The 26,006-nt window shown below is 43.0% G+C and overlaps 2 protein-coding genes across 2 annotated transcripts in view; both read left to right on the top strand.

Moving 5' to 3' along the window:
- The first annotated feature begins 4,878 nt into the window (after positions 1-4,878).
- Positions 4,879-11,590, top strand: LOC132764608 (speedy protein 1-B). Its single transcript, XM_060758634.2, has 4 exons — positions 4,879-4,960; positions 5,084-5,255; positions 7,850-8,141; positions 11,344-11,590. Exons 1-4 carry the CDS (start codon positions 4,887-4,889, stop codon positions 11,403-11,405), a joined length of 600 nt encoding a protein of 199 aa, XP_060614617.2. The 5' UTR covers positions 4,879-4,886; the 3' UTR covers positions 11,406-11,590.
- Positions 11,591-15,928: 4,338 nt separating this feature from the next.
- The window catches only part of CAPN1 (calpain 1), a 68,803-nt gene continuing 58,725 nt past the window's right edge, over positions 15,929-26,006 (top strand). The window contains exon 1 of the mRNA XM_060758212.2: positions 15,929-16,084. The gene's annotated coding sequence lies outside the window, so the exon portion shown is untranslated. The remainder of the gene's footprint in view (positions 16,085-26,006) is intronic.

Raw genomic sequence — 26,006 nt, 5'->3', positions numbered from 1 at the left:
TATTATTATTATTAGGTCAAGGTTTTCCCCTGACATTAAATCCAATCGTGTCCAACTCTGGGATGTGGTGCTCATCTTCATTTCTAAACAGAAAAGCCGGTGTTGTCTGTAGACACCTCCAAAGTCATGTGGTCAGCATGGCTGCATTGAGCGCTGTTACCTTCCCACTGGAATGGTACCTATTGATCTACTCACATTTACATGTTTTTGAACTAAGTTGGCAGAAGCTAGGACTAACACGCCGCTCCTCGGATTCAAACCTGCAACCTTTCAGTCAGCAAGTTCAGCAGATCAGCGGTTTAACCTACTTCCAATAATAATATGACAAGACAGAGGTCCTCCTGGTTGATCGTAAACCGGATCGGGCTATAGGGTGGCATTACAAGGATGGTAAAACATCAAAACATCCGGGCATCCCCTGGGCAATGTCCTTGCAGATGGCCAATTCTCTCACACCAGAAGTGACTTGAGGTTTCTCAAGTCACTCCTGACATGAAAAAAAAGTCCATAATATTTATTTTATTATTTATTTGCGGCATTTATTATAATATATTTTCCTACAATATATTATATTATTAGCACAGTACAATATTAGTATTATATATTGCTATATTGCACTATACCATTATATTGTAATATTATTAGTATATATAATATACTAATATAATCTATATAAATAAAAATGTAATTTTCGCTTGTGGGATTAACATAACTCAAAAACCACTGGGCGAATTGACACCAAATTTGGACACAAGACACGTATCAGGACAACAAGTGACCATCACTCATAAAAACACTGAAAAACGCACCAGAAGGGACTTCAGAAGCCAAAAAACAAAAAAATACATTACAACACAAGCACAAAACCACATATATGCACACACAAAACATACACAGAAAGGGAGAAGGGAGGAGAGAGAGAAAGAGGGAAAGAAGGAGGGAAGGAGAGAAGGAAAGAAAGAAAGGTAGAGAAGGAAGGAAGGAGAGAAGGAAATAAACAAGTGAAAGAGGAAAGGAAGGAGAGAAGGAACAAAAGAGAGAAAGAGGGAGGAAGGAAGGAAAGAGAAAAGTAGAGAAGGAAGGAGAGAAGGAACAAAAGAGAGAAAGAGGGAAGGAAGGAAAGAAAAGTAGAGAAGGAAGGAAGGAGAGAAGGAAATAAGTGAAAGAGGAAAGGAAGGAGAGAAGGAACAAAAGAGAGAAAGAGGAAGGAAGGACAGAGAAAAGTAGAGAAGGAAGGAGAGAAGGAACAAAGAGAGAAAGAGGGAAGGAAGGAAAGAAAAGTAGAGAAGGAAGGAAGGAGAGAAGGAAATAAACAAGTGAAAGAGGAAAAGAAGGAGAGAAGGAACGAAAGAGAGAAAGAGGAAGGAAGGACAGAGAAAAGTAGAGAAGGAAGGAGAGAAGGAACAAAGAGAGAAAGAGGGAAGGAAGGAAAGAAAAGTAGAGAAGGAAGGAAGGAGAGAAGGAAATAAAAAGTGAAAGAGGGAAGAAAGGAGAGAAGGAACGAAAGAGAGAAAGAGGGAGGGAAGGAAGGAAGGAAAGAGACAAAGAAGGATGGAACCAAAGAGCAAAGGAAGTAAGAAAAGAAACAGATAGAGAAGGAAGAATGAAGAAGGGAAAGAAAAAGAGAGAAGGAAGGAAGGAAAGAGAGAAAGAGGGAGGGAGGGAAGGTTGGCCACAGCAACGCGCGGTGACTACAGCTAGTATAGTACACTATAATAATAATAATAATAATAATAATAATAATAATAATAATAATAATAAATATATATATTACTTGCAAATTAAAATAGCTTCCTGGATGCCACCATCGGCATGGCGAATAGCTTTGCTGGCTGTGCAAATTCAAAGCCAAAAAAATAATGTTCCAAGTTCTGGAAGCAATTGCATAATGGTATTTTTGAGATGCCATAAGTGAATTCATGACAAAGCTGCGTTAGGCTATTTCTCTTGTTTAACTCTTTGTGCAGCATAGAAATAAAAACTATTTTGCTTCCCTCTTTTCAGAGGATGGCTTAATACAGGACTTCCTTTCAATGGACACATGCTACAGGATCTCAGATAAGGTAAGTTTTCTGTTCAAAATTAATTAACTTTGTCTCAAAACACCCTTAATCTAATTCAGGGGTCCTCAAACTAATACGGCCCTCGAAGGTCATTTACCCGGCCCTCGCTCAGGGTCAACCTAAGTCTGAAACGACTTGAAAGCACACAACAACAACAACAACAACAACAATCCTATCTCATCAGCCAAAAGCAGGCTCACACTTCCCATTGAAATACTAATAAGTTTATATTTGTTAAAATTGTTCTTCATTTTAATTATTGTGTTGTTTTAAAGTGTTTTTTGCACTGTAAATAAGATATGTGCAGTGTGCATAGGAATTCACTCTTTATTTATTTTTTCAAATTATAATCCAGCCCTCCCACAGTTTGAGGGACTGCGACCTAGCCCTCTGTTTAAAACGTTTGAGGACTCCTGATCTAATTAGTGGTCAAAATATCCAGGAGTGTGGTATATTATTTCTGTGGGCAATAAAAAAGAAACATGTGTGCATAAATAATAACAACAACAACAACAACAACAACAACAACAACACAGTGGATCAGCACACAGTGCAGTGCCTAAAGACCTTGGCCTGCACTTAAACACAGTCGGTGCTGGCAGAAGGCCACCTTACTGGGATCTGCAAGCATTATTTGCCAATACATCACACAGTCCTAGACACGTGGAAAGTGTCCAGCATGTGATCCAGTACAACAGCCAGCAGTGTCTGCTGTGGACTCATCTTGTTGTGTTTCAAATAACAATAATAATAATGTATTGTCAAAGACTTTCATGGCCGGAATCACTGGGTTGTTGTAGGTTTTTCCGGGCTATATGGCCATGTTCTGGAGGCAATTTTTCTCCTGACATTTTGCCTGCATCTATGGCAAGCATCCTCAGAGGTGAGGACCTTAACTCTGAGGATGCTTGCCATAGATGCAGGCGAAACGTCAGGAGAAAAATTGCCTCCAGAACATGGCCATATAGCCTGGAAAAACCTACAACAACCCAATAATAATGACCTTGTCTGCTGTGGACTCATCTTGTTGTGTTTCCAATAATAATAATCATAATAATAATCATAATCATAATAATAACAACAACAATAGTCTTTATTTATATTCTGCCCTTCTCCCCGAAGGGACTCAGAGCAAATTACTGTATATAAATATATTTGCATTCTACCCAAGGGGACTCAGGGCTATGCAGGAAGGCACCATCAAACCTTTCCCGACAGATGGCCATCCACCCTCTGCTTTAAAATGTCAAGAGAAGGGGACATATAGAATCCTAGAGTTGGAACAGACCTCCAAGGGTCATCTAATCCAACCCTGTTATGCAATAATAATAATAACAACAATAACAACAGCAACAGTCTTTATTTATATTCCACCTTTCTCCCCGAAGGGACTCAGAGCGAATTACTGTATATAAATATATTTACATTCTACCCAAGGGGACTCAGGGCCATGCAGGAAGGCACCATCAAACCCCTCCCGACAGATGGCCATCCATCCTCTGCTTTAAAATGTCAAGAGAAGGGGACATACAGAATCCTAGAGTTGGAACAGACCTCCAAGGGTTATCTAACCCAACCCCGTTATGCCATAATAATAATAATAATAATAATAATAATAATAATAATAATAATAACAACAACAACAACAATAACAACAACAACAACAGTTTTTATTTATATTCTGCCCTTCTCCCCAAAGGGACTCAGAGGAAATTACTGTATATAAATATATTTACATTCTACCCAAGAGGACTCAGGGCCATGCAGGAAGGCACCATCAAACCCCTCCCGACAGATAACCATCCATCCTCTGCTTTAAAATGTCAAAAGAATCATAGAATCAAAGAGTTGGAAGAGACCTCATGGGCCATCCAGTCCAACCCCATTCTGCCAAGAAGCAGGAATATTGCATTCAAAGCACCCCTGACAGATGGCCATCCAGCCTCTGTTTAAAAGCTTCCAAAGAAGGAGCCTCCACCACGCTCCGGGGCAGAGAGTTCCACTGCTGAACGGCTCTCACAGTCAGGAAGTTCTTCCTAACGTTCAGATGGAATCTCCTTTCTTGTAGTTTGAAGCCATTGTTCCGCGTCCTAGTCTCCAAGGAAGCAGAAAACAAGCTTGCTCCCTCCTCCCTGTGGCTTCCTCTCACATATTTATACATGGCTATCATATCTCCTCTCAGCCTTCTCTTCTTCAGGCTAAACATGCCCAGTTCCCTAAGCCGCTCCTCATAGGGCTTGTTCTCCAGACCCTTGATCATTTTAGTCGCCCTCCTCTGGACACATTCCAGCTTGTCAATATCTCTCTTGAATTGTGGTGCCCAGAATTGGACACAATATTCCAGGTGTGGTCTAACCAAAGCAGAATAGAGCATGGGGAGCATGACTTCCCTAGATCTAGACACTATGCTCCTATTGAAGGGGACATATAGAGTCCTAGAGTTGGAACAGACCTCCAAGGGTCATCTAATCCAACCCCATTATGGCATAATAATAATAATAATAATAATAATAATAATAATAATAATAATAACAACAACAACAAAAACAACAACAATAGTATTTATTTATATTCCACCTTTCTTCCCGAAGGGACTCAGAGCGAATTACTATATATAAGGCATACATTCAATGCCTTGTTACACTCCCGTAGAATGAGACACACAACACAAAAGGAAGGCAAAGGCTTCTCCTTTCATTTCCGGCTTTTGACTCTGTGACAGTTGGTTATCCCTTTATTAATTTTGTCATTGAACTTGAAATAGCGCATGGCTGCCACAAACTATGTTGAATGGTGTCTTTCCTTATTCAGTATCTTATAGCTATGACCATGATGTACTTCAAACGTGCCGGCTTGAATACCAGAGAATACACGCGGATTAATCTCTTCCTGGCTCTGTAAGTCTACTTTGTTTTGCTCCACTCTTGATGGAAAAGGTGGTGGGGAAACAAAGAGGACTATATTCTCAAGAGGACTTGCCAATATGAAGTTCCCCCTTCATCCCATTCTCCTAATTGCAGATACCTGGCAAACGACATGGAAGAAGATACGGAAGACTATAAATACGAGATCTTCCCCTGGGCGCTTGGTGTCAATTGGAGGAAGCTCATCCCGGACTTCTTGAAAATGCGGGATGGTTTTTGGGCGAAAATGAAGTACAGAGCGTTTGTTAGCCAGCGATGCTGTGATGAGGTGAGCTTGTTCCCTAGTCTTCTTCTTAGGCAATCCCTCGTAGTCCGTGGATGATGGTCCTCCAAGTGTAGTATCCTGGTGGTGGGTCCGTAGATAACTGTGGAGCCCTATTCTTGACCTGCATCTTCAGTGAGGGCATCGTTTTCCAGGTGGAAGACGGTCTCGGTCGGGGTTGGCGTGACGCACCTTCCTCTTGGCACATTTCTCTCTTTCGCCCTCCATTCATGCCTCTTCAAATTCTGCAGCACTGCTGGTCACAGCTGACCTCCAACTGGAGTGTTCAAGGGCCAGGGCTTCCCAGTTCTCAGTGTCTATGCCAGAGTTTTAAAGGTTGGCTTTGAGCCCGTCTTTAAATCTCTTTTACTGCCCACCAACATTCTGTTTTCCATTCTTGAGTTCAGAGTAGAGCAACTGCTTTGGGATTCGGTGGTCAGGCATCTGGACAACATAGCCGGTCCAGCGAAGTTGATGGCAAAGGACCATGGCTTCAATGCTGGTGGTCTTTGCTTCTTCCACCACGCTAACATTTGTCCGCCTGTCTTCCCAAGAGATTTGCAGGATTTTCCGGAGGCAGCGCTGATGGAATCGTTCCAGGAGATGCATGTGACATCTGTAGACAGTCCACGTTTAGCAGGCGTATAGCAGGGTTGGGAGGACAACAAGCCCCTTGGTCTCCCTATGGATGTCCCGGACCTCAAACACTCTCTGCTTCATTCGGAAAAATGCTGCACTCGCAGAGTTCAGGCGGTGTAGTTCAGTGTCAATGTTGACATCTGTAGACAGTCCACGTTTTGCAGGCATATAGCAGGGTTGGGAGGACAATCGATTTATAAATAAGTACCTTGGTATCCCGACAGATATCCCGGTTCTCAAACACTCTGCTCCATTCGGAAAAGTGCTGCACTCACAGAGCTCAGGTGGTGTTGAATTTCAGTGTAATTAAATAATAATAATTAAATAGTGTAATTAAATGGCAATGTAGCCTCAGATGATGATAATAATAATAATAATAATAATAATAATAATATTTTGTGGCACAGGGATTGTGGCGCAGCTGGCTGAGTGTCAGCTGCATTAAGATCACTCTGACCAAAAAGGTCATGAGTTTGAAGCCAGCCCGGGTTGGAGTGGGTTTCCAACCAATTGTGTGTAGCCTGTTATTGACCTTTGCAACCCGAAAGACAGTTGCATCTGTCAAGTAAGAAAATAAGGTACCACCTTAAAGTATGGGGAGGCTAAATTAACTGATTTATGAGGCCATAAAGAAGATTCCAGCAAAGCATTCCAGCGGGGAAGCATGCGGGGAATGCGGAAGTGCTTCATCAGCGTCGCAGATGGACGATGAAAGCGACAGCTCCCCTGGCGGCCAGAAAAAGTTAAATAGCCTCTGTGTATGTCTGTATATGTTTGTATGTCAAAAATTGGCATTGAATGTTTGCCATATATGTGTACACTGTAATCCGCCCTGAGTCCCTTGCGGGGTGAGAAGGGCGGAATATAAAAGCTGTAAATAGATAAATAAATAAATAAATAATCTTTATACCCCGCCACCATCTCCCCAAGGGGACTCGGGGCAGCTTACATGAGGCCAAGCCCAACAAGACATCAATAATCCAGTTCAACGCAAATAATCTGGATTTTATGTGGCAGTGTAGATGGGACTTCATATAATCCAGTTCAAAGCAGATCATAGAATCATAGAATCAAAGAGTTGGAAGAGACCTCATGGGCCATCCAGTCCAACCCCCTGCCAAGAAGCAGGAATATTGCATTCAAATCACCCCTGACAGATGGCCATCCAGCCTCAGCTTAAAAGCTTCCAAAGAAGGAGCCTCCACCACACTCCGGGGCAGAGAGTTCCACTGCTGAACGGCTCTCACAGTCAGGAAGTTCTTCCTCGTGTTGAGATGGAATCTCCTCTCTTGTAGTTTGAAGCCATTGCTCCATTGCGTCCTAGTCTCTAAGGAAGCAGAAAACAAGCTTGCTCCCTGCTCCCTGTGGCTTCCTCTCACATATTTACACATGGCTATCATGTCTCCTCTCAGCCTTCTCTTCTGCAGGCTAAACATGCCCAGCTCCTTAAGCCGCTCCTCATAGGGCTTGTTCTCCAGACCCTTGATCATTTGAGTGGCCCTCCTCTGGACACATTCCAGCTTGTCAATATCTCTCTTGAATTGTGGTGCCCAGAATTGGACACAATATTCCAGGTGTGGTCTAACCAAGGCAGAATAGAGCATGAGGAGCATGACTTCCCTAGATCTAGACACTATGCTCCTATTGATGCAGGCCAAAATCCCATTGGCCTTTTTTGCCGCCACATCACATTGTTGGCTCATGTTTAACTTGTTGTCCACAAGGACTCCAAGATCTTTTTCACACGTACTGCTCTCAAGCCAGGCATCCAGTTCAATGTGGATTATCTGCTTTGATAGTTTGGATTTGGTATGGCAGTGTAGAAGGGACCTTAGTGGACACAATGCTGTTTCCTCGGCTCCTGCAACATCCTCCTTCTCTGCCTCTCACACATATCCTGCATTCTGTATTTAGGAATCTAATGTGACTTCTTTGCATCAACATATCTTTCTATTGTCTAGATAATGTTGAAGAAGCCTTCTCATTGGGTTTGGTCCCGGGAGCGAGCCACCCACCACAGCGGAGCAGTGCGGAGTTACCTGAAGAACGAGAGCGACTTGTTTCCCAGAGGGCCTGGGGCGACCCCCCCAGTCTGCCTTCTGTGTTCATTCGAGCTGGATGAAGATCCTGAAACAACTTCTTCCAGTGGTCATCTTCTTTCCCGTGACCTGCCGCCTTCTGGGCCATTGAGCCAGAATTCACAGAGCTTTCCTCTCTTGGTGGTGCACTTGAAGAAGGATTGTAGCATGCAGAGTAAGTGCAAACACTATACTTTGACTTTAGGGCAACCTTCCTAATGCAGTTCCTCATGTTGTGGTGACCCTCAACCATAACATTCCTTTTGTTGCTCCTTCATAACTGTAATTTTGATACCCTTATGAATTGTAACGTAAATATCTGATTTATTTATTTATTTGTCGTGTCAGGGCAACCAGTCAATTATATTACATTTCTAACAGAACAAAGCAAACAAATAGACAAAATACAAAATTTGTGAGTTTGGTAGTTGATTAAATGTCCTTTGACCAGTAGCTGGCCACTTGGAGTGCTTCTGGTCTTGCTGCAAGAAGGTCCTCCATTGGGCATGTGGCAGGGTTCAAGGTGCATTGCAGCAGGCGATCAGTGGTTTGCTCTCTCCATATTCGCATGTCGAGGACTTTGTAGCCCCATTTCTGAAGGTTGGCTCTGCTCAGTCTGTTCAGCGCCTTCCAAGTCGCCCAGTCCTCTGTGTGCCCAGGGGGGAGTCTCTCATTTGGTATGAGCCATTGGTTGAGGTGCTGGGTTTGAGCCTGCCACTTTTGGACTCTCGCTTGCTGGGGTGTTCCAGCGAGTGTCTCTGTAGATCTTAGAAAACTATTTCTAGATTTAAGTCGTTAACGTGCTGGCTGATACCCAAACAGGGGATGAGCTGGGGATGTCACTGCCTTGGTCCTTTCACTATTGGCTGCTACTTCCTGGAGGATGTCAGGTGGTGCAATACCGGCTAAGCAGTGTAATTTCTCCAGTGGTGTAGGGCGCAGACACCCCATGATAATGCGGCATGTCTCATTAAGAGCCACATCCACTGTTTTAGTGTGGTGAGATGTGTTTCACATTGGGCATGCGTACTCAGCAGCCGAGTAGCACAGCGCAAGGGCAGATGTCTTCACTGTATCTGGTTGTGATCCCCAGGTTGTGCCAGTCAGCTTTCGTATGATATTGTTTCTAGCCCCCACTTTTTGCTTGATGTTCAGGCAGTGCTTCTTATAGGTAAGAGCACGGTCCAGAGTGACTCCCAGGTATTTGGGTGCGCTGCAATGCTCCAGTGGGATCCCTTCCCAGGTGATCTTCAGAGCTTAAGATGCTTCTCTGTTCTTGAGATGAAAGGCACATGTCTGTGTTTTAGATGGATTAGGGATCAGCTGGTTTTCCCTGTAATAGGCAGTAAGAGCACCTAGAGCTTCAGAAAGCTTCTGTTCGACCACCTCAAAGCTCCCTGCTTGAGCAGTAATGGCACGATCATCAGCATAGATGAAACTCTCCATCCCTTCTGGCAGTGGCTGGTCATTTGTGTAGATGTTGAACATGGATGGAGCAAGCACACTCCCCTGAGGTAGGCTGTTCTTCTGTTTCCGCCATCTGCTTCTCTGGCCCTGGAACTCAACAAAAAAGCTCCTGTTTTGTAGCAGGTTTCCTATGAGGCGGGTGAGGAGGTCGTCCTTTGTCTCAGGAGGAGGTGGTGGTTCACAGTATCATAGGCTGCTGATAGGTCTATGAAGACAGCTCCTGTGATCTGCTGCCTTTCAAAGCCATCTTCTATGTGCTGAGTCAGATTCAACACTTGTGATATCTGATATGCAGGATGTATTTTCATTCACTGGACCAAATTTGGCATAAATACCCGACACACCCAAATTTGAATACTGGTGGGGTTCGGGAGGGGTTGGATTTTGTCATTTGGGAGTTGTAGTGGTTGGGATTACTATGCTTGTTTGTTATGTCATTGGGGGTTTAATGCTTATAGGGAGACAATGCTCCCATTCCTTCCAACGACGATTTATAATCATTACTCGCTTGGGTTTCTGGCTAAGCATGGGCAATCTATAAATAACTACCATTTATAAGGAAATTTTGAAAGTTTTGTTAGAGTTCTGAAATTTTCACCAACAGAACTTTAGCAACACTTTAGAAGCAAAGCACCAGCGCCCCCTAGTTTTGTAAGTACTTTAGTACCATTTAGAACCATGCCTAATAGATAGATAGATTGATAAATAGATTGATTGACTTTGCTTCTAAAGTGTTTCTAAGGTTCTGGTGGTGAAAATTTCAGAACTCTAACAAAACTTTCAAAATTTACTTATAAATGGTAGTTCCTTATTGGTTCTGTGATAAAAATCGCCAATAACAAAATAATAATAAAATTTTGAAAGTTTTGTTAGGGTTCTGAAATTTTCACCACCAGAACTTTAGAAACACTTTAGAAGCAAAGCACCAGTGCCCCCTAGTTTTGTAAGTACTTTAGTACCATTTAGAACCATGCCTACCCATGCCTAATAGGTAAATTAAGTAAATAAGTATAAGTAAATTTTGAAAGTTTTGTTAGAGTTCTGAAATTTTCACCACCAGAACCTTAGAAACACTTTAGAAGCAAAATCTATCTATCTATCTATCTATCTATCTATCTATCTATCTATCTATCTATCTATCTGTCAGGCATGGGTAGGCATGGTTCTAAATGGTACTAAAGTACTTAGAAAACTAGGGGTGCTGGTGCTTTGCTTCTAAAGTGTTTCTAAAGTTCTGGTGGTGAAAATTTCAGAACTCTAACAAAACTTTCAAAATTTACTTATAAATGGTAGTTCCATCATAAAAATTACCAATAACAAAATAATAATGAAATTTTGAAAGTTTTGTTAGGGTTCTGAAATTTTCACCACCAGAACTTTAGCAACACTTTAGAAGCAGAGCACCAGAGCCCCCTAGTTTTCTAAGTACTTTAGAGCCATTTAGAACCATGCCTACCCATGCGTAAATCTGGCATTGCCCAGGTCATTTGAAAAAGTCAATTTGTCCAAAATGTGTAAGGTGAAGTACAACTCCCATCATGCCAGTGTCGATTGTGTTTAAGTGCAGGCCAAGGTCTTTAGGCGCTGCACCCAGTGTGCCGATCACCACTGGAACCACCTTGATTGGCTTATGCAGTTCGATCTTTAACTCCTCATATATTTATTATTATTATTATTATTATTATTATTATATAATAAAATAATTAAAAATCCTTATTATTTATTATTATATTATATTCATAATTCTTTCTTTTTTTCCCTTTCTTTTCCTCTTGTCCTCGCCTACATCACAACATTCCTATCCCCAAGGGATTCGTAAATCTATAATGTGACTGTAGCACGGTTATTTGTAACTAAACTGTATAACTCTTTACATCGGATGGTTTCAACCTTACATTTCTGAATGGCAGTCCAGCAGGAACCAGCGATGGAGACGGATGAATCGGATGCGGATTGCCAATCCCTGGGATAGTGTTCGATGGCGGAGAGTCGTCTTCCGTCATCAATTCGTTCATTGAAGCGGCATTCGTTGGACGGTCTTCATTTCCATTTCCAGAGATCTACTTGTTAAGCACTTTAAAAAAAAAGAATGTGCCCTAATGTCTGTATTTAAGAGAGAAAAAACGTTATATGTTGTATGGATTGTACAAGGTTAAATTGGGCTCTTAATAAAGATGTCTAAGATAACAAGCTCATTTGGGAATATTTAATGACTCTGGTTCATTCGTTCGGGCTTTCTATTCAGATTTTAATTTAAATCATTTTGCTGTTTTTCAGCTAGAAAGGCTTCCGGCACAGTTTACGGATTCAGGAAAAAGCCCTCCATTCGTGCCTCTTCAAATTCTGCAGCACTGCTGGTCACAGCTGACCTCCAGCTGGAGCGCTCAAGGGCCAGGGCTTCCCAGTTCTCAGTGTCTATGCCAGAGTTTTTAAGGTTGGCTTTGAGCCCATCTTTCAATCTCTTTTCCTGCTCACCAACATTTCGTTTTCTGTTCTTGAGTTCGGAGTAGAGCAACTGCTTTGGGAGACGGTGGTCGGGCATCCGGACAAAATGGCCAGTCCAGCGGAGTTGATGGCGGAGGACCATCGCTTCAATGCTGGTGGTCTTAGTGTCTTCCAGGATGTTTGTCCACTTGTCTTCCCAAGAGATTTGCAGGATTTTCCGGAGGCAGCGCTGATGGAATCGTTCCAGTAGTTGCATGTAACATCTGAAGACAGTCCACGTTTTTGCAGGCGTATAGCAGGGTTGGGAGGACAGTAGCTTTATAAACAAGCCCCTTGCTCTCCCTACGGATGTCCTAGTCCTCAAACACTCTCTGCTTCATTCGGGAAAATGCTGCACTCACAGAGCTCAGGCGGTGTTGTATTTCAGTGTCAATGTTGACATCTGTAGACAGTCCACGTCTCACAGGCATCTAGCAGGGTTGGGAGGACAATAGCTCTATAAACAAGCCCCTTGGTATCCCTACAGATGTCACGGTCCTCAAACACTCTCTGCTTGATTCGGAAAATTGCTGCACTCGCAGAGCTCAGGCAGTGTTGTATTTCAGTGTCAATGTTGACGTCTGTAGACAGTCCACGTTTTGCAGGCATATAGCAGGGTTGGGAGGACAATAGCTTTATAAGCAAGTCCCTTGGTATCCCTATGGATGTCCCGGTCCTCAAACACTCTGCTTCATTCGGAAAAATGCTACACTCGCAGAGCTCAGGGAGTGTTGTATTTCAGTGTCAATGTTGATGTCTGCAGACAGTCCACGTTTCGCAGGTGTATAGCAGGGTTGGGAGGAGAATAACTTTATAAACAAGCACCTTGGTATCCCTACATATGTCCCGGTCCTCAAACACTCTCTGCTTCATTCGGGAAAATGCTGCACTCGCAGAGCTCAGGGAGTGTTGTATTTCAGTGTCAATGTTGATGTCTGTAGACAGTCCACATTTCGCAGGCGTATAGCAGGGTAGGGAGGACAATAGCTTTATAGACAAGCACCTTGGTATCCCTACATATGTCCCGGTCCTCGAACACTCTCTGCTTCATTCGTAAAAATGCTGCACTCGCAGAGCTCAGGTGGTGTTGAATTTCAGTGTCGATATCCTGATAGAATACTTATGATAGCTTATAATATTGTAAATTATAATTTGAAAAAAATGAATGAATTCCTATGCACAATGCACATATCTTATTTGTAGTGCAAGAACACTTAAAATACGTGACCGCATTTCCGTGTACGAACCCACACAATCTCTTCGATCATCTGGAGAGGCCCTGCTCACACTTCTACCTCCTTCGCAGGCGCGATTGGTGGGGACGAGGGAGAGGGCCTTCTCAGTGGTGGCCCCTCAACTCTGGGATTCACTTAGAATCATAGAATCACAGAATCAAAGAGTTGGAAGAGACCTCCTGGGCCATCCAGTCCAACCCCTTTCTGCCAAGAAGCAGGAATATTGCATTCAAATCACCCCTGACAGATGGCCATCCCGCCTCTGTTTAAAACCTTCCAAAGAAGGAGCCTCCACCACACTCCGGAGCAGAGAGTTCCACTGCTGAACGGCTCTCACAGTAAGGAAGTCCTTCCTCATGTTCAGATGGAATCTCCTTTCTTGTAGTTTGAAGCCATTGTTTTGCGTCCTAGTCTCCAGGGAAGCAGAAAACAAGCTTGCTCCCTCCTCTCTGTGGCTTCCTCTCACATATTTATACATGGCTATCATATCTCCTCTCAGCCTTCTCTTCTTCAGGCTAAACATGCCCAGCTCCTTAAGCCGCTCCTCATAGGGCTTGTTCTCCAGACCCTTGATCATTTGAGTCGCCCTCCTCTGGACACATTCCAGCTTGTCAATATCTCTCTTGAATTGTGATTCCTAGAATTGGACACAATATTCCAGGTGTGGTCTAACCAAAGCGGAATAGAGCATGGGGAGCATGACTTCCTTAGATCTAGACACTATGCTCCTCTTGATGCAGGACAAAATCCCATTGGCTTTTTTTGCCGCCACATCACATTGTTGGCTCATGTTTAACTTGTTGTCCACGAGGACTCCAAGATCTTTTTCACACGTACTGCTCTCGAGCCAGGCATTGTCCCCCATTCTGTATCTTTGCATTTCGTTTTTCCTGCCAAAGTGGAGTATCTTGCATTTTTCCCTGTTGAACTTCATTTTGTTAGTTTTGGCCATTCATCTCTCTAATCTGTCAATATCGTTTTGAATTCTGCTCCTGTCCTCTGGAGTATTGGCTCTCCCTCCCAATTTGGTGTCGTCTGCAAACTTGATGATCCTGCCTTCTAGCCCTTCATCTAAGTCATTAATGAAGACCCTGAGCAGGACCGGGCCCAGGACGGGACCTTGCTGATAGCACTCCACTTGTCACTTCTTTCCAAGATGAAGAGGAAGCCTTGGGGAGATTCACCCTCTGGGTTCGTCCATTTAACCAATTACAGATCCACCTCACCGTAGTTTTGCCTAGCCCACATTGGACTAGTTTCCTTGCCAGAAGGTCATGGGGGACCTTGTCGAAGGCCTTCCTGAAATCCAGGTACGCTCCCTCCACGGCATTCCCCGCATCTACCCGGCTTGTAACGCTATTGAAAAAAGAGATCAGATGAGTCTGGCATGACTTGTTTTTGATAAATCCATGTTGACTATTAGCAATGACCGCATTTGTTTCTAAGTGTTTGCAGACCACTTCCTTAACAATCTTTTCCAGAATCTTGCCTGGTATTGACGTGAGGCTGACCGGACGGTAGTTGTTTGGGTCATCCTTTTTCCCCTTCTTGAAGATTGGGACCACATTGGCCCTCCTCCAATCTGCTGGAACTTCTCCCGTTCTCCAAGAACTCTCAAAGATTCCGAATGGTTCCTAAATGACTTCTGCTAGTTCCTTCAGTACTCTTGGGTGTAGTTGATCTGGTCCTGAAAGGGGACTTGAACTCATTTAGAGCGGCCAGGTATTCCTGGACGACTTGTTTCCCAATTTGGGGTTGGATGTCCTCTAATCCCTCACCCACTCCATCTTGCTGAGGTTGAAGATGACTTTCTTTTTGTGAGAAGACTGAGGCAAAGAAGGTATTAAGTAGTTCTGCCTTTTCCCTACCCCCTGTCAGCATTGCCCTGTTTTCTCCTCGAAGAGGCCCTATCGCCTCCTTGTTTTTCCTTTTTCTACTGACATAAGAAAAGAAGCCCTTTTTATTGTTTTTAATGTCCCTGGCAAGCCTGAGCTCGTTTTGTGCTTTAGCCTTGCGGACCTTTTCCCTACAGGTGTTGGCTATTTGTTTGAATTCTTCTTTGGTGATTTCTCCCTTTTTCCACTTCTTGTGCATGTCTCTTTTGTGTTTTAGCACAGTTAGAAGTTCTTTGGACATCCATTCTGGCTTCTTTGCACTTGCCCTATATGAGAGCCATGCGTGACTTAGGGCCTGTTACTCTAGCACTTAAGACCTGGCTTTTTACTAGAGCATTCGATCTCTGTTAATTTTTAAATTCTGTATGTATGTATTTTATCTTTTGCAATTTAGCTGTAAATCACCTAGAGCATTCTCGGATGGAGGGCGATTAATAAGTAATTAAAGATGATGATGATGATAGAAACATCAAATCATCCGGACGTCCCCTGGGCAACGTCCTTGCAGACGGCCAATTCTCTCACACCAGAAGCGACTTGCAGTTTCTCAAGTCACTCCTGACACGACAAAAAACTGCTAAAAAGGCTCTCTCGGCACACAATATTCCGCAATATTTCCAAAATCTGAAATACTAGTGGTCCGAAGGCATAAGAGAAACCGAAGCTGTGCTGTCATGCAGGATCCAGGGCAAACTCTCTTCCGAAGCATCTCCCTCTTTGGCTGGCATCCTTGTGTTTCAATGCGGAGAGGAGCCACAGCCCATGAGAAAGCCCCACTCGGAAGGAAGGCCGGCTTTTTGGGTGGCCTTTGGGCTCCTTGTCCTCCTCCTCGGCCCTCCCTTTGGCAATGGCCCAGGAAGCCAGGGGAGGAGCTGCCAAGGGAGGAGCTGCTGCTCTTCTGCTCAGAGCCAGCAACAGCAGCAGCAGCAAAGGCAGCAGCAGGCGGGGGCTCGGAGGGAACTGACTCTCGCCCTCCCTGTTATATGTCATTTGGCTTCCCTTCCACCAAGACTGCGCTGAACCAAGCCGAGACACAGGTAAACATGCAACCGCCTTGCAGGGCTGGGTTGGAGGAGGTCAGGGAAGAGGAACCAGGACCTTGCTTGGCTTTGGCAAGAGAAGGGAGTTTCACTTTGGGGCAAAAAAAATATATTGTCATTACACAACCTCCTCCCTTTCCCTGTCTTCCTGTTTCTAACTGGAGCTTATATTTTTTCTCTCTCTCTTGTGTAGCTGAGTAATGATCCCATGCTTAGTTTTCAAAGGAAGGGCCAGGATTTGGATCCAAAGGCAGAGAGCGGTGCAGGGCTCGGTTTCCTAAAAGGAGGCATTCCCACAGAGAGAGTCCCACTGATCCAAGTGGATTAACTGGTTCCTAGCACTGCTGCCGGAAACCAGGCTTTTGTACAGCCCATATATCTGAATGACATTATTATTATTATTATTATTATTATTATTATTATTATTATTATTATTAGCTGTACCCGCCACGCGTTGCTGTGGCCAACCTTTGCTCCCTCTTCCCTTTTCTTCTTTCCTTCTCTCCTTCCCTCCTTCTCTACCTCTTTCCTTCCTTTCCCCGTTTTTCTTTTCCTTCTGCTTTCTCTCCTTTCTTCCTTCTCTACCTTTTTCCTTCCTTCCTTCATTTTTTGCTTCCATCCTTCCTTCTCTTTTCTTCTTTCCTTTTTCTCTCTTTCCTTCCTTCTCTACCTCTTTCCTTCCTCCCCCCCCTTTTTTCTTTTCCTTCTGCTTTCTCTCCTTTCTTCCTTCTCTACCTCTTTCCTTCCTTCGTTTGTTTTTTGCTTCCATCCTTCCTTCTCTTTCCTTCCTCTTTCTCTCCTTCCTTCCTTCTCTACCTCTTTCTTTCCTCCCCCCTTTTTTCTTTTCCTTCTTCTTTCTCTCCTTCCTTCTCTAGCTCGTTCCTTCCTTTCCCCCTTTTTCTTTTCCTTCTGCTTTCTCTCCTTTCTTCCTTCTCTACCTCTTTCCTTCCTTCGTTTTTTGCTTCCATCCTTCCTTCTCTTTCCTTCCTCTTTCTCTCCTTCCTTCCTTATCTACTTCTTTCCTTCCTTCCCCCTTTTTTCTTTTCCTTCTGCTTTCTCTCCTTCCTTCCTTCTCTACCCCTTTCCTTCCTTCCTTCATTTTTTGCTTCCATTCTTCCTTCTCTTTCCTTCCTCTTTCTCTCCTTCCTTCCTTCTCTACCTCTTTCCTTCCTTTCCCCCTTTTTCTTTTCCTTCCTCTTTCTCTCCTTCCTTCCTTCTCTGCCTCTTTCCTTCCTTTCCCCCTTTTTCTTTTCCTTCTACTTTCTCTCCTTTCTTCCTTCTCTACTCCTTTCCTTCCTTCCTTCATTTTTTGCTTCCATTCTTCCTTCTCTTTCCTTCCTCTTTCTCTCCTTCCTTCCTTCTCTACCTCTTTCCTTCCTTTCCCCCTTTTTCTTTTCCTTCTGCTTTCTCTCTTTCCTTCCTTCTCTACCTCTTTCCTTCCTTTCCCCTTTTCCTTTTCCTTCTGCGTTCTATCCTTTCTTCCTTTTCTACCTCTTTCCTTCCTTCGTTTGTTTTTTGCTTCCATCCTTCCTTCTCTTTCCTTCCTCTTTCTCTCCTTCCTTCCTTCTCTACCTCTTTCCTTCCTTTCCCCCTTTTTCTTTTCCTTCTACTTTCTCTCCTTCCTTCCTTCTCTACCTCTTTCCTTCCTTTCCCCTTTTTCTTTTCCTTCTGCGTTCTATCCTTCCTTCCTTTTCTACCTCTTTCCTTCCTTCGTTTGTTTTCTTGCTTCAATCCTTCCTTCTCTTTCCTTCCTGTTTCTCTCCTTCCTTCCTTCTCTACCTCTTTCTTTCCTTCCCCCTTTTTTCTTTTCCTTCTTTCTCTCCTTCCTTCCTTCTCTGCCTCTTTCCTTCCTTTCCCCTTTTTTCTTTTTCTTCTGCTTTCTCTCCTTTCTTCCTTCTCTACCTCTTTCCTTCCTTCCTTCATTTTTTGCTTCCATTCTTCCTTCTCTTTCCTTCCTCTTTCTCTCTTTCCTTCCTTCTCTGCCTCTTTCCTTCCTTTCCCCCTTTCCCTTTCCCTTCTGCTTTCTCTCCTTTCTTCCTTCTCTACCTCTTTCCTTCCTTCCTTCGTTTTTGCTTCCATCCTTCCTTCTCTTTCCTTCCTCTTTCTCTCTTTCCTTCTTTCTCTACCTCTTTCCTTCCTTTCCCCCTTTTTCTTTTCCTTCCGCTTTCTCTCCTTTCTTCCTTCTCTACCTCTTTCCTTCCTTCGCTTTTGCTTCCATCCTTCCTTCTCTTTCCTTCCTCTTTCTCTCTTTCCTTCTTTCTCTACCTCTTTTCTTCCTTTCCCCCTTTTTCTTTTCCTTCCGCTTTCTCTCCTTTCTTCCTTCTCTACCTCTTTCCTTCCTTCGCTTTTGCTTCCATCCTTCCTTCTCTTTCCTTCCTCTTTCTCTCTTTCCTTCCTTCTCTACCTCTTTCCTTCCTTACCCCCTTTTTCTTTTCCTTCCTCTTTCCCTCCCTTCCTTCTCTGCCTCTTTCCTTCCTTTCCCCCTTTTTCTTTTCCTTCTCCTTTCTTCCTTCTCTACCTCTTTCCTTCCTTCTTTCGTTTTTTTGCTTCCTTCCTTCTCTTTCCTTCTTTCCTTCCTCTTTCTCTTCTTCCTTCCTTCTCTACCTCTTTCCTTCCTTCTTTCGTTTCTTTGCTTCCATCCTTCCTTCTCTTTCCTTCTTTTCTTCCTCTTTCTCTCCTTCCTTCTCTCCTTCCTTCCTTCCTTCCTTCCTTCCTTCCTTCCTTCCTTCACTTTTTGCTTGTAATACTCTCTCCTTCTTTCCTTCCCCTCCCTCTTTCTCTCCTTCTTTCCCTCCTTCCTTCACTCCCTCTTTCCTTTCCTTTTTTCTTTCCTCCTCTCCCTCTATCCTTCCTTCCCCTTTCTCTCCTTTCTACCACTTTCCTTCCTTCCTTCGCACCACTGGGACCACGTTTACTGGTTTGTGCCAGAGTCTCTGCAGTTTGATCTTTACATCCATTATTATTATTATTATTATTATTATTATTATTATTATGTAAAGGTAAAGGTTTTCCCCTGACATTAAGTCCTGTTGTGTTTGGGGTGTGGTGCTCATCTCCATTTCTAAGCCAAAGAGCCAGCGTTTGTCCGTAGACACCTAAGGTCATGTGGCCGGCACGACTGCATGGAGCACCCTTCCCACCAGAGCGGTACTTATTGCATGTTTTCAAACTGCTAGGTTGGCAGAAGCTGGGGCTGACAGTGGGAGCTCACGCTGCTCCCCGGATTCGAACCTGTGACCTTTAGGTCAACAAGATCAGTAACTCAGTGCTTTAACCCACTACGCCACCATTATTATTATTATTAGATACATATTATTATTATTATATTAGTACACCGCAAACAAGATCACTATGCTGGCTTTTGTATTCAGTCACATGTTGGACACTCCCCAAGCGTCTAGGACTGTGTGATGTATCGGCGAATAATGCGTGCAGATCCAAGAAGGGTGGCCTTTTGCAGATGACAGATGGTGATTTTGTCAGCGCTGATTGTTTTTAAGTGCAGGCCAAGGTCTTTAGGCACTGCACCCAGTGTGCCGATCACCAATGCGACACCTTGATACGACTGTGTCAGAGTCTTTGCAGTTCGATCTTTAAATCCTCATATCGTGTAAACTTTTCCAGTTGCTTCTCGTCAATTTTGTCACCTGGGATTGCAACATCCATTATTATTATTATTATTATTATTATTCCCAGCAAACAAGATCATTGTGCTGGTTTTTGTATTGGATCACACTTTGGATAACTTCCCAAACATCTAGGACTATGTGATGTATCGGTGAATAATGCGTGCAGATCCCAGTAAGGTGACCTTCTGCAGCTGCAGATGGTAATTTTGTCAGTGTTGATTGTTTTTAAGTGCAGGCCAAGGTCTTTAGGCACTGCACCCAGTGTGCCGATCACCAATGGTACCACCTTGACAGGATTGTGCCAGAGTCTTTGTGTGGAGATCTGAGAAGGAGGCCTTTTGCAGCTTCTTGAAGTAGTAGTAGTAGTAGTAGTTGTCGTCGTTGCTGTTGTTATTTACACCCCGCCTTTTTCTCTCCACAAAGAGTCTTCCATCATTCCAAACTCTATGGGTCTTTCCTGCACTGCAAGCCAAAAAGTTCCTTTTTTGAAAGAGAATTGGCATTCGTTATCTTTAAGGATTACTTCTGCTTCTGGAAAACAATAGTTAAGTTATGCCAGCTGCCAAGGGCCAGCCCTATCATTAGGCAGAGTCAAGCAATTTTCAATAAATGCATTTAACTTAAGTTCCATTTCTGCAATAAGTCATTACTTATATGTACATATTCCAAAATAATTTTTTAAAAACAAATAAGGGACATTTTTGGTCCCAAACATTTCAAAACGTAAAGGTTTCCCCTTGACATTCAGTCTAGTTGACTCCAACTTGGGGACCGGGTGCTAATCTCCATTTCTATGCCAAAGAGCCGGCATTGTCTATAGACACCTCCAAGGTCATGTGGCCAGCATGACTGCATGGAATACTATCACTTTCTTCCCAAAGCAGTACCTATTGATCTACTCCCATTTGCATGATTTCAAACTGCAAGGTTGACAGAAGGTAGGGCTAACAGTGGGAGCTCACCCGCTCCCTGAAGTTGAACAATGTATTATTATTATTATTATTAGTAGTAGTAGTAGTAGTAGTAGCAGCAGCAGGAGCAGTATTATCAGTATTAGTATTTATACCGGGAGCACAATGTATTATTATTATTATTATTATTATTGGTAATAGTAGTAGTAGTAGTAGCAGCCGCAGTAGTATCAACATTAGTATTTATACCAGGAACACAATGTATTATTATTAGTAGTAGCAATAGTATCAATATTATTATTTATAACGGAAGCACAATGTATTATTATTATTATTATTATTATTGGTAGTAGTAGCAGCAGCAGCAATATTATCAATATTAGTATTTATACCAGGAGCACAATGTATTATTAGTACTAGTAGCAATAGTATCAATATTAGTATTTATACAAGGAGCACAATGTATTATTATTATTATTATTATTATTATTATTGGTAGTAGTAGCAGCAGCAGCAGCAGTAGTATCAACATTAGTATTTATACCAGGAGCACAATGTATTATTATTAGTTGTAGCAATAGTATCAATATTAGTATTTATACCAGGAGCATAATGTATTATTATTATTATTGTTGTTATTATTATTATTATTATTGGTAGTAGTAGTAGCAGCAGGAGCAGCAGTAGTATAACATTAGTATTTGTACTGGGAGCACAATGTATTATTAGTAGTAGTAGTAGCAATAGTATTAATATTAGTATTTATACCAGGAGCATAATGTATTATTATTATTATTATTATTATTATTATTATTATTATTGGTAGTAGTAGTAGCAGCCACCACTGCAGTAGTATCAACATTAGTATTTATAATGGGAGCACAATGTATTATTATTATTATTATTATTATTATTGGTAGTAGTAGTAGCAGCAGCAGCAGTAGTATCAACATTAGTATTTATACTGGTAGCACAATGTGTTGTTATTATTATTAGTAGTAGTAGTAGTAGAAGAAGAAGAAGAAGAAGAAGAAGAAGAAGAAGAAGAAGCAGAAGTAGTAGCAGGGGCGTTTCAACCCATTACGCAAAGTAAGCATTTGCAGTATAGTTGATTTTGTCCAGGGGCGCTCTTGGGGGAAAATAGACCTTGACATATGCAAGTTGTAGTTACTAGGATGTATAGTTCACCTACAATCAAAGAACATTCTGAACTCCACCAATGATGGAATTGAACCAAATGTGGCACACAGAACTCCCACGACAAACAGAAAATATATATCAGTGATTGGTTGGGGCGGGGGGCAAAATACTGTTTGCTTACCATTGAAAATTACCTAGGGCCACCTCTGAGTAGTAGTAATAGTAGCATTTTTAAGCCAAAGAGCCAGCGTTGTCCGTAGACACCTCCAAAGTCATGTGGTCACCATGACTGCATGGTGTGCCATTACTTTTCCATCAGAATGGTACCTATTGATCTACTCAGATTTGCATGCTTTCAAACTGCTAGGTTGACAGAAGCCGGTTGACAGAAGCTACGACAGGAGCTCACCCCACTCCGCAGATTCAAACTGCCAACCTTTCGGTCAGCAAGTTCCACAGCTCAGCAGTTTAACCCGCTGCACCACCGTGGCCCCCTCAGATAATGAATTAAAAAAGGTAAAGGTAGTCCCCCGACATTAAGTCCAGTCATGTCTGACCCTGGGGTGTGGTGCTCATCTCCATTTCTAAGCCGAAGAGCCAGCGTTGTCCATAGACACCTCCAAGGTCATGTGGCCGGCATCATTGCATGGAGCGCCCTTACCTTCCCTTACCTTGATCTACTCACATTTGCATGTTTTCGAACTGCTAGGTTGGCAGAAGCTAGGGCGGACAGCAGAAGCTCACGCCGCTCCCCGGAATCGAACCTGCGACCTTTCGATCAACAAGCTCAGCAGCTCAGTGCTTTAACCCACTGCGCCACCAGAGGAATACTCAACCTGTTTTTGGGAGGGTTTTTTTCCGTGTCAGGAGCGATTTGAGAAAGTCACTTCTGGTGTGAGAGAATTGGCTGTCTGCAAGGACATTGCCCAGGGATGCCCAGATGTTTCGTTCTCAGAGCAAAACCTTCTCACCACTTCCTAGTAGATTGCAAACCTTTAGTATGGGGAAGTGTCACCATGAAGCTGTTTCTCTTCTTTTGTCCTAGGTTGGCTACTCTTCCGCCTCTCTCATTGAGTGCCATGCAAATGAATTTTCCCAGATCTTAGATGCAAACGTACCATATTCAAATGTACCTCCTAACTGTGATCTCTGCTTCCTGGTTTGAGGTGTCTATTGGATCTGGATGCTGAAACTAGATCTTGTAAAAGCCACCTTCATTCTGTAACATAATATATTATTATTTTTATTTGTTGTTTTGTTTTGTTTTTCTTTTAAGGCAGTGTTTTCTATTAACCATGGGGATTCTGTGTGGGAAGTTTGGCACAATTCTCTTATTGGTGGGGTTCAGAATGCTCTGTGATTGTAGGTGAACTATAAATCCCAGCAACTCCAACTTCCAAATGTCAAGGTCTATTTTCCCCAGACTCCACCAATGTTCACATTTGGGCATATTACGTATTTGTGCCAAGTTTGGTCCAGATCCCTCATTGCATGAATCCATAGCACTCCTCTGGATATAGGTGAACTATAACTCCCAAACTCAAGGTCAATGCCCACCAAACCCTTCCAGTGTTTTCTGTTGGTCATGGGAGCCAAGTTTGGTTCAAATCCATTGCTGGTGGAGTTCAGAATGCTCTTTGATTATAAGTGAACTACAAATCCCAGCAACTACAACTCCCAAATGTCAAGGTCTATTTTCCTCAGACTCCACCAATGTTCACATTTGGGCATATTACGTATTTGTGCCAAGTTTGGTTCAGATCCCTCATTGCATGAATCCATAGCACTCCTCTGGATATAGGTGAACTATAACTCCCAAACTCAAGGTCAATGCCCACCAAACCCTTCCAGTGTTTTCTGTTGGTCATGGGAGCTCTGTGTGCCAAGATTGGTTCAATTCCATCGTTGGTGGAGTTCAGAACTCTCTTTGATTGTAGGTGAACTATAAAACCCAGCAACTACAACTCCCAAATGCCGAGGTCTGTTTTCTCCAAAGTCCACCAGTGTTCACTTTTGGGCATATTGAATATTTGTGTCAAGTTTGGTCCAAGTCCACAGTGGATGTAGGTGAACTATAACTCCCAAACTCAAGGTCAATGTCCACCCAACTTTTCCAGTATTTTCTGTTGATCATGGGAGTTCTGTGTGCCAAGTTTGGTCAATTCCATCGCTGATGGAGTTCAGAATACTCTATGATTGTAGGTGAACTATAAATCCCAGCAACTACAACTCCCAAATGTCAAGGTCTATTTTCGGGATATAGGTGAACTATAACTCCCAAACTCAAGGTCAATGCCCACCAAACCCTTCCAGTGTTTTCTGTTGGTCATGGGAGCTCTGTGTGCCAAGTTCGGTTCAAATTCATTGCAGGTGGAGTCCAGAATGTTCTTTGATTATAAGTGAACTACAAATCCCAGCAACCAGAACCCCCAAATTACAAAATCAATCCTCCCCCAACCCAATGTAGGTGCATTGGGTATTTGCGCTCAATTTAGTCCAGCGAATGAAAATCCATCTTGCATATGGAATATTTACATTACGATTTATAACAGGTATCAAGTAGCAACGAAAACAATATTATGGTTGGGGGTCACCACAACAGATGGAACTCCATTAAGGGGTCACGGCATTGGCAAGGTTGAGAACCACTGATCTAAGGAAAGGCAGAACGTTGTGCCGTTGGAGATCCAAAGCCGTGGGCTGGAACGTTGCTTCCTCCTCAACGGGGCTTGGCACGACCTCCTTTTGTTTTGCGGCAGGAAAGAAAAGAATTGCATTATGGAGAAGGTTGCTTCTCTTTTCTCGAGGCAACCTTTGGCTTGAAAACGTGGCAGGCTTTGGAGTTACGCAGCTGTTCTGGATTTTCCACTACTTTGGGTTTGGGGTAGAGACACCAAACAAAAGATTCCAAGGCGGAGTCCTTTGCCTCTGAATCACACTCCGCTTAGACTTCCTGGTTCTCTGTTTCACGGTGAGTTCATTTATATCACTTTGGATTAGTTTGTTGCAACCGAAATAAAGTAGCACACACTTCCTACAGTATTTCACTATTGACTAATACCAGAAGAGCTGCAACAACATTTCCAATGCCACGAGGCAAGTGTGAATGTTGCCATTGGCCAGCTTGATTAGCATGGAATGGCCTTGTAGCTTCAAAGCCTGGCTGCTTCCTGCCTGGGGTTATTTTTATTACATATAATCATCATCATCATCATCTTTAGTTACTTATTAATCGCCCTCCATCCGAGATGCTCCAGGCGATTTACATTGCAGAAATTATACAGGAAAAAACACATACATACAAATATTAAAATTAAGATTAATAATAATGTTATTATTATTTTATTGTCTGGTTGATACTGACACAATAAATATATAAATATATTATTTTTTATTAATTATTTCTGTGTGTTGTTGTCGATGGCTTTCATGGCCAGAATCACTGGGTTGCTGTGAGTTTTCCAGGTTGTATGGTTATATTCCAGAAGCATTCTCTCCTGATGTTTCACCCACATCTATGCTAGGCATCCTCAGAGGTTGTGAAGTCTGTTGTCGAAGGCTTTCATATCCAGAATCACTGGGTTGCTGTGAGTTTTCCAGGCTGTCTGGCCATGTTCCAGAAGCATTCTCTCCTGACGTTTCGCCCACATCTATGGCAGGCATCCTCAGAGGTTGTGAGGTCTGTTGTCGAAGGCTTTCATATCCAGAATCACTGGGTTGCTGTGAGTTTTCCGGGCTATCTGGACATATTCCAGAAACATTATCTCCTGACGTTTCACCCACATCTGTGGCAGGCATTCTCAGAGGTTGTGATGTCTGTTGTCGAAAGCTTTCATATCCAGAATCATTGGATTGTTGCGAGTTTTCCAGACTGTATGGCCATATTCCAGAAGCATTCTCTCCTGACATTTCTCCCACATCTATGGCAGACTTCCTCAGAGGTCTGTTGTCGAAGGCTTTCATATCCAGAATCACTGGTTTGTGAGTTTTCTGGGCTATCTGGCCATATTCCAGAAGCATTCTCTCCTGATGTTTCTCCCACATCTATGGCAGGCATCCTCAGAGGTTGTGAGGTCTGTTGTCGAAAGCTTTTATGGCTGGAATCATTGAGTTGTGAGTATTTCAGGCTGTATGGCTATGTTCCAGAAGCATTATCTCCTGACGTTTCACCAACATCTATTTGCAGGCATCCTCAGAGGTTGTGAGGTCTGTTGTTGAAGGCTTTCATATCGGGAATCA

The sequence above is a fragment of the Anolis sagrei genome, chromosome 12 (genome assembly GCF_037176765.1).
Source record: "Anolis sagrei isolate rAnoSag1 chromosome 12, rAnoSag1.mat, whole genome shotgun sequence".
NCBI classification, from domain to species: Eukaryota; Metazoa; Chordata; class Lepidosauria; order Squamata; family Dactyloidae; genus Anolis; species Anolis sagrei.
The sequence above is the reverse complement of the archived record's forward strand: the minus strand, read 5'-3'. Positions and strand labels throughout refer to the sequence as shown.

Bases quoted from the DNA above. Each gene is read 5' to 3' on its own strand.
- LOC132764608 (XM_060758634.2), top strand. From the start codon at position 4,887: ATGACCATGATGTACTTCAAACGTGCCGGCTTGAATACCAGAGAATAC. The intron at 4,961-5,083 runs GTAAGTCTACTT...TCCTAATTGCAG, and splicing joins ATTAATCTCTTCCTGGCTCT to ATACCTGGCAAACGACATGG. The intron at 8,142-11,343 runs GTAAGTGCAAAC...TCTGAATGGCAG, and splicing joins GAAGGATTGTAGCATGCAGA to TCCAGCAGGAACCAGCGATG.